General features: G+C 39.3%; 1 protein-coding gene across 1 annotated transcript; it reads left to right on the top strand.

Annotated features, from left to right (window-relative positions):
* Positions 1-1946: 1946 nt before the first annotated feature.
* On the top strand, positions 1947-5481 carry LOC109505377 (uncharacterized). The gene is given in 3 exon segments (XM_029262359.2): positions 1947-2916; positions 2919-4571; positions 4974-5481. Coding segments are annotated over 3 exon segments (2763 nt in total). The 5' UTR covers positions 1947-2111; the 3' UTR covers positions 5279-5481.
* Positions 5482-9414: the final 3933 nt, after the last annotated feature.

Genomic DNA, 9414 nt, shown 5'->3' with positions numbered 1-9414 from the left:
AAAGAACTTCGGATGAGCTTTCATTTTTCTTCACCTAAATAGTTTTGCTAACCTTCATTATCAAATACTCTAATGGAGATCAAGTGAAAGCGGATATCTGCAATATATCTCATATTTTTCTACAACAAGTAATATCTAATGCTAGTTTTTAAGTAAACATCTTTCATTTTTATAATCCTAGTTATTCTATCATTTTCTATCTTAACACTACTAAAATCATCGCTAGTGTAAGATGTGAAGAGGTCATTTCAAGAAATAATATGAAAAGAAGCACCTGAGTCAATAATCCAAGTACAATTAATCATGACATATAAGTTCATAGAATCATCATCATATATAATATATACTAAAATCACCATCAAATGCAACCGCTATTGCATTATTTTCTTTCTTCTTTTCCTCCTCGCTCTGACTTGAATGCTCTCTTTTAGATCTTCTGCACTCTTTTTTTATATGCCCTGACTTGCCGCAATAAGAATATTTTCTCTTTTCTAAATTTGGATATTTCCTTTGACTTATCGTGGTTGTTATAATTTTGTGAGTTTCTAGTCTTTTTCCACCTTTCTATAGCCAATGCCTCTAACTATATAGATTTTACTCCTTTTTCGCCTTTTTGTAGCCAATGCCTCTAACTGTATAGTCATTATACCCAATTCTCTTATTTTGGTCTCCTCATTAAGCATAATATTATTTACTATTTTTAATATTACCACACTATTAGACATAATATTACCATTTCTTTACCATTTCTAATATTCTTTACCATTTTTAATATTCTTATTTTGGTCTCCTCATTAAACATACACTAAGTGATACAATTAAAATTTTTCAACTGTCATACAAGAAACTGAGCAACAACAATACTTGTAACTTATCCCCTAGTATCATTATCATAGCAGCCAACTGATATACTACATCTTGAAATCTATCATATACTTCATTTTGTATATACTCTTCCACTCATAGAGACTCCAATTTTTTTTATAAACTATGGGTATTGATTTTCATGATAATATGATAAAAAATATTATCTTGTATCTATTGTTGGTTTGTTCAACTGTCTTTCTATTTATTTTTCTATTTTTATTGAGTTTTATCACTTGGTTTGGCACTATCTTCTTAAATGAGTTCATACAAATTTTTACAAAATAATAAATATTCTATTTGGGACTTCCAAATTTAATAATTGGAAGAATAAGTTTAAATATATTTCTATCTATATATTCTTCTATTGAATCAATACAAAAAAATATAGCTACTAACAACCTCACTCTAATATCACTTTATTGGAAAAAAAAATTGTAATTATGAAATAGTAATATCACAACTTCTTTTTCGTCTTTACGCAATTAAATAGGATATTAGTATAATTCACCAAATAACAATAATCTCTACGATCTATTCAGATAATTAATAAGTAAAAATAATCAAGCAACCCACAAATAAGAGACACCATAATCTTTAAAATGATAATTCTTTCCATATAAATCTTCTACTATTTAAAATAATAAAATTATTGTAGATCTATTTTAGATTAACTAAAGACTATATAAATATATCATCAATATTAAATCTTATCCTTCATCTTGAAAACAATCGCTAGAACGGATTATAATAACAGGCTTGACTAGATGTGGATGTCTAAAATAATTAATAAAAAAATTTAAAAAATAAAATCATTCACTTTATATCTTTCTATATCAATAATGATATACCGAAATTTTATTAAAATTGATATAATCATTTGATAAAATAATAATTTTTTAATCTTATTTTTTCCTTCTCGTTTTTTTTTTTTTTTTTGCCTCTCACTGCTGCCTCTGTTACCGCAGAAGGACCCTGCTATGGCAAAACTAATTACGACCACATTCGTTTTCTTATTTTATTCTATTTTTAAATAGATACGAGTCCTGCGTGAGGAGGGCCCCCATCGATAAGCCAACCACTGAAAAATTATCCAGCATAATTTCTCCATCTCCCACCTCCACCGTACTCATCTAGAGCCCCGATGGAAGCGATGTCACGCCACACGGTCTTTGAGGAACGCCTGTGCCGCTATTGCTGTCCATAAAAGCTCGCAAACTCAACCGGCCTCAGCTCAAGCCCCCAAAATGGTGGCAGAAACGATCTCTTCTTCTCTCCTTCTGCTCATCATCATCTTCTTCTCTTAGCTAGCAGCATCCCAAATGACAACAGAGGATGGAGAAAGGCAAACTCTCCTCCGAATCAAGGAGGATTGGAGAAACCCCTCGGTTCTCAGCTCTTGGAACGACTCCACCCCAACCAGCCACTGCAACTGGACCGGAATCGAATGCTCCGCTGATGGCTTTGTGACGAACATCACACTCGTCGACCAAAACATCACCCAACCCATCCCCGCCGCCGTATGCAAGCTGAAAAATCTCTCCATCCTCGACCTCGGTGACAACGACATCACCGGCTCCTTTCCCACATCCCTCTACAACTGCTCTAACCTCCTGCACCTCGACCTCTCTCTGAACAACTTCGTCGGCGTGATCCCGTCCGATATCTACCGTCTCTCTCCCCATCTCACTGACCTCATCCTCTGGCGCAATAACTTCACCGGAGACATTCCCCCCTCCATCGGCCGGCTCTCGGCTATCGAATATCTTGATCTCAGTTTCAACCTCTTCAACAGGTCCATCCCAGCCGAGCTCGGCAACCTCTCAAACCTCCAAACCCTCTGGCTTGCACATAATCCCTTCTCTCCGGCGACGATCCCTTCAAAATTCCGCAATTTGACTCAGCTGAGCGAGCTGTTTATGTACCAAACTAATTTGAAGGACGAGATCCCTGAATTCATGGGAGCGTTGACGGAGATAACCTTTTTGTCTCTATCGAAGAACTCCCTCAGTGGAAGCATACCCGCCGGAATCTGGAGTCTAAAGAAGTTGCAGAATTAAATGGATCCATCCTGGAGGAATTCGGCAAACTTCAGAACCTCTCTTTACTTGACATGGACAACAACCGGTTTTCCGGCGAGATCCCGGAGAGCATCGGCCTCCTCCCAGTGCTGACCTATCTCTGGCTCTTCAACAACAGTCTGACCGGGGTTCTACCACCGGAATTGGGGAAACATTCCCCCCTGCTTAAAGTTGACGTCGGCCAGAACATGATCTCCGGCTCGCTGCCAGAGTATCTCTGCGCCAGTGGATATCTGATCTCGATCGCCGTTCCTAACAACAATCTCACCGGCAACGTGCCTGCGTCTCTCAACAACTGCTCGACCTTGGAACACATCGACATCCAAAGCAACATACTTTCCGGCACCCTACCAGCCAAATTGCCATCAAAAATTTTATCGCTGAACTTCGAGAACAACCAATTCTCCGGCAAGATTCCGTCAACGGCCGAAAGTCTGCGGTTTTTTATAGCAACCAATAACTTACTATCCGGTAAAATTCCAGCCGTCTTGACCGGAATCTCCGAACTACTGGATCTACATCTCGGAGTGAACCAGATCTCCAGCCAAATCCCACCAGGGATATCAAAGCTGAAATATCTGTTTATTCTTAATCTCAGCAGCAACCATCTTGTTGGCGAGATTCCTGCAGCAATTGGGTCCTTACAGGAACTCATCTCACTCGACCTGTCGATTAACCAACTGTCCTACTCAATTCCGCCAGAGATCGGAGACCTCAGGCTCAAGACGCTCAACCTCTCGTCCAACCGGCTCTCTGGCGAGATCCCGATCTCATTACAGGACGCAGCCTACAATCGAAGCTTCCTCTCAAACCCCAGCCTCTGCGCTTCCAGTGAGTTCTTAAACGTCCCCATCTGCAAACATGGATCACATGGCTTCCAATGGAAGCTGCGTATCATGCTCATTGTTCTCGCTTCACTTGTCTCCCTGATGGCAACCGTCTTCGCTGCGTTCGTAAGACGAGCGCGCCATGGGAGAAGCAACGGCAGAGTTCTACCCACGTGGAAGATGATGTCTTTCTATCCGTTGGATATTACAGAGTCCACCATCCTGAGTGGGCTCACGGAGTACAACCTTATCGGGAGTGGCGGGGGTGGAAAAGTATACCGAATTGTGCTCGAGAACCACGTCGCACAGATCGTGGCCGTTAAAAAGATCTGGAACAGTAGGAAGCTTGATTCCCTACTGCAGAAGGAGTTCCAATCCGAGGTCCAAATCCTAGGTTCAATCCGTCATGCTAGTATTGTTAAACTACTTTGCTGCCTCTGGAGAGTCGATACGAAACTGCTGGTGTACGAGTACATGGAGAGCGGGAGCCTGGATCGGTGGCTTCACAAGAAGTGGAGAGTGGGGGAGCAAATCGAAGAGATGAACTCTGATCACATGTCTTTACTAGATTGGTCCACCAGGTTGCGGATTGCTGTCGATGTGGCACGAGGATTATGCTACATGAACCACGGTTCCTCCCCGCCTATCGTGCACCGAGATGTGAAGTCGAGTAACATATTATTAGACTCCGAATTTAGAGCCAAAGTCGCTGATTTCGGTCTGGCCAGAATGCTCGTCAAGCTTGGAGAGGCCAGCACGGCGTCGGCTGTGGCGGGAACATTCGGTTACATGGCTCCCGGTGAGTGAATTTGTCATTGGTTCCAATCTATTTAAGAAATTAATATATGTGCAAAAACATGTTTTGATACAATCAAGGTAGCATTCACATGAATATTAATCACGCTAGTATTCACATCTCCAGTGAGTTAGGAGAGAGTTAGCAATTAACTACAATTTAGAGGATATGTCTTGGCTATCAAAGTTGAAACATCAATATGCAGGTAGCTATATATATAGGAGATGTCAACTTATGCTGCCAAAGTGGCTGCACCTATACCTCACACTTGCATGCACTTTGATGGTACCTATCACCTCCCAACATTCGACGAGGGGAAGGCCGACTGTAAATACTACATTTTGTTACTTTAGTATATTACCATATATTCAATATGTGTTTTTATGGTTGCTACTTGAATCGCAGAATGCGCATACTCGAGAAAAATAGATGAGAAGATGGATGTATATAGCTTTGGAGTGATTCTTTTGGAGCTGATCACCGGAAAGAAAGCAAACGAAGATGGAGAATATGGTAATCTAGCAGAGTGGGGTTGGCGCTGCTTATAGAAGGCTGATAAAATGATTGATGCTATAGATCAGGACATCAAGGATCCAAAATATGTAGAGAAGATCGTATTTGTCTTTAAATTAGGAGTCATGTGTACGAGCCCATTGCCTTCGTCAAGACCTACAAGGAAGGATGTACTCCAAATCTTACTACAATATTGACATTGACAAGCTGTTGCAGATGATACTATGGTATGAATGAAAACATGACACTAGAGCTCCTGCCACTACAGCGGGTTGTGAGAACAGTTTTCTTGTACGCTGACAGGGCAATGTGTAATGAAAGCATGCACGATAAGGCAACTTTTTTAAGGGTTTGTATATGAGCACGTTATTCTCCATGCCAATTATTCCCCCTGATAAAATAGGAAAGGGTCCAAACCTCTATCCCTTTTTTACATTAAAAATATATTTTTTAAGGTATCCGTAACATTTATATTTTTTTCTCAAAGACTAGCGCGAAAAGGAGGTCAGAGATGAGCCAAGCATTTTTCCCACTCCATGGACCAACCCGCATGCAGTGGTAGAACCACGGCGAACCCATAAAAGCAACTTTGGCTGACAGAAAATCAGATAAAAGGAAAGACGTCATTCAAATCCACCAAACAAAACAGTGTATTACCAATATTTCTGCGTAGTGGAAGGGTGGGTAATAATGATGCCTCTCTTTCCCAGATGCCTTGTCGTTTTTGTTCAAGAACAATGCTAAAACGAGACCCTAGCAACAGCACCTAAACAATTAAAGTACCTCAGAATCTTCTCATAGGAAGGCTGCGGTCCAGCCAAGCAACCCTCCACCACTAAACATGCATAAAACCTGATTTTTCAGTCATCTGAGAGAATAGCCTATTATTTTAGCATTCTCATCTGTTGAAGATGACCCTTTTTTTTTTTGGGTACAGATTTGTTGAAGATGATTTTGAACACATACAGGCAGCTTGTTCACAGAACACAAAAAACAGCATCATCTGGTAATAGAGGGTTTGCCTCCTTTCTACAGTGGGCTTCTAAAACAACGTGTAACAGCTGCATAAAGACATGATATTCACTCCAAGAAAAATACGACTTCAATAATCCTCCTCTTTTGTTGTTAAACTGTCAGGAGAAACCCAGAAAAAAAAAATTTCTGGAAAATAGATAAAAGAAGGTTGACTCTTCCGCCACTTCGCAGACAGAGGAAAGAAAGAATGGCAGGTCTGGAGCAGCATCATCAGCACACCGACTGCTAGACCCTGAATTTATACACTTGCAAGCTTTCTCCTGGTTCTCTATGCTACCGTATGCTGCCGCACGGGTGTTAAAATTAAGCATTCCTTCACAGAAGACACAGGAACGTTGTGAGGAATGACTCCTAGGTTTGAGTCAAGACACTTTAGGATTCTTCAAGCTCAAGATACTGAGAGTGAGATGCAGCAAGGAGAGCTGCTCCAATGCCTGATCCATCACTGGCAAGCTTGATGACTAGAGAAGCTGCGGCTCCAAGCATCTCTCCAAGTGTGGTTTCCAAACAATTGCTAAATATAGTGTAATGTTCATAAAGCCCACCATCCATAGCAATAACTGTCCTCTGCATGTCGCTTCCATCCCTCGCGGCAGTATCACGGCCCTGCTTCTTCAAGACACCCAGTATTCCAGCAGCAGCCAGACGAGCCCCGTGCTTGGCGATGATATCACAGACCTTGGCAACCAGCTTTCTTGTTTTCAAGGAGGTATTAGAGATCTGGAATTTAAAGAAAAACAGAGATTTTGTAACAGAACAGCCACATTCTGATGATTTGTCCTATTAGGAGGAATTTAACTTATAAAGAAAAAGTAAAGGTAACATACCCCTAAAATGTCCTTTAGTCCCAACAACTCTGAGATCGGATGATGTGTCATGATGCAAGGCTGACATGTCGGGAGTCCTGCACATATCAAGTCCCAATTTTGTTTATGATAAGCCAAAATACTGTAACAACATTTGACTTAAACGTCCACTAAATCACAGTAAAAGATATTGTCAGAATTACAGGAATAGGTGGAGCAACACTACCAACCAAGAGGTTCACTCTGAATGTCAAGAAATGACTAGATAACCAGACACGTACGACCACCATATTACCAACTTTCAATTCATACTACACAGATAAATTTTTAATTGTTCCTTTTAGAGGCAGGATCAAACTGTCGCAGTGCAATGGTTACCACGTCCTCTTTCAGAACCAAACATACCACAGCATGGCGTGTATACAAATATGTAACTTCACAGTATCTATCCATCTCAGATTCCAACTCTATATTCAACAACAAAACTTCAAACTACTGTTAGCATCTTTAGCGTACGTTTGGTTAATCATTAAAAAAAATATTTTTTTATTTTTTAATTTTTAAAAAATAAAAATCAAAAAATAATATTTAGTAACGTCATGAAAAATAAAAATAATAATAATAATAATCAAAATAATTACTTTATATGCAAAACAAAAATTTTTACTTTCTAAAACTTATTTTTTTATTTTTTTTTTGCTTCTCCATATTTAAAAGTCAAATCAAAAAGTAAAAAATCTGAACCCTTCTCCCTCGTCGAGCTTTTCACCACTCTACTTTCTTCTTCCTCTCTTCCCAAATCCTTATCTCTCACCGAGCTCTTCACCTGCTATTCTCAAATGTTGCTTTTTGCTTTGTAGCAACATAATTATCAAACATATTTTTTACTTTTTTGCTTTTACTTAATAGCAAAAGTCAAAAAAAAATAAAAAATATTTTTTAAAAATTAAAAATCAAAATGTATAACCAAACACACCTGTGTCCTCTATAGGTAATATGTACCACATGTTGGATCTTTATGAAGAGGCTACATATTAGCATATTAAACAAGAGTCATAAACTAATTAGGAAAAAATAAAAAAGTTCATTTAAAGTGGGCAGGTCACAATCTACAGGTGGTGAAGTTGTGGATAGGTTTTTGACCCAACCGTTATGGCCTGTGCACATCACAATATTTGTGCAAAAGTCTCTAATCCAATAATATGGGAAGCATCCTACTTGTAAAACATAGAGCATAAAACTATGGCGTGATCATATATTATTGTAAAGTGACCATGCATATACAATGAGAAGATAAGGACAGGGTTTTCACCCTAGCTACTTCAAAACATTTTGTGGGTCTTGCTTCTCAACCCTTATTCTATTTTGACATTTCTATCAGAGCCAAATCCTGCAACTTGTGATCACCTTCTTCTCTTAAAGGTCCCACTAATGACTTTCAAGTCTTGGGAGGGCCCTAGCGGGGTTGAAGGCTAGATTTGCTATAGTTCTTCAAAATTCCCTTGCCTTTGCTCTGTGCCTTGTGGAGGGGCTCTCTTGGCAATCATTGGAAGGGCCCAGCTTTTGGAGACAAGGATCTACACTAGAAATGCCAGATCTGGTCTCTTCTTTGAGGATTAGGTGGTGGGCTTTTTAATGGGTTGTATTTACAAGCTTCCTATGGTCACCAAATCAGATTTTAATATTCCTGAAGTTAGATGTGATGATACATATGCACAGATTTGTTTATACGGTTGATTAACATCTCTTGGCTCCATATAACAATTATTTGAGCTGAAATCTTGCTTACTGAATCTAGATTGTCAAGAAGCATACTTTAGTTCTTGAATATTTCAGGTTTTTTCTGGTGCAGATAACTTCATCTTCCTCACAAGATCCATCATCTTCAATTTCAAAAGCTTGATGGCAAAATTTATAGTTTGTGGGGTTTTCCATTTTCAGAATTATGGGGAGAAGGCTCTCTGGAATGATTGATGGGTCAACAATGATTCCAAGTCACCCGAAGGAGGCTGAAGAATGGTTGATTAATAATTCAAAATTATCACGTGGATGTTAGATTCCATCAACCCAACAATTGCAACCAATCTAACCCAATTCTCTATGGCAACTGAGATGTGGGACTTTTTGATGAAGATAGTTTAGCAAAATAATCATGCTAGGCTTTTATCAATTGGAGCAACTATTGAGTTAAATGACCCAAGGAGAGCAAACCATTCATGATTTTTATGCTCGCATGTCGTACTTACATAGGGAAATGATGATGTAACCAAACGACCTACATGAAGCAATCATGGTTAATTAATGTCGGCTCCGGAAAGTTGAATGTCAATTATTCTGAAACTGATGGTAAATGACTAAAGGATGCTACCATGCATCAGCAACTTATTGGGAACCTTGTTTATTTGACCATGACACATCCTACATATCTCATACTATGCATATTTCAAGTCAATTTGTGCTTGACCCTCTTTGTTGTCATCTTAGTGATGTTC

Source organism: Elaeis guineensis, chromosome 6 (genome assembly GCF_000442705.2).
Source record: "Elaeis guineensis isolate ETL-2024a chromosome 6, EG11, whole genome shotgun sequence".
NCBI classification, from domain to species: domain Eukaryota; kingdom Viridiplantae; phylum Streptophyta; class Magnoliopsida; order Arecales; family Arecaceae; genus Elaeis; species Elaeis guineensis.
The sequence above is the reverse complement of the archived record's forward strand: the minus strand, read 5'-3'. Positions and strand labels throughout refer to the sequence as shown.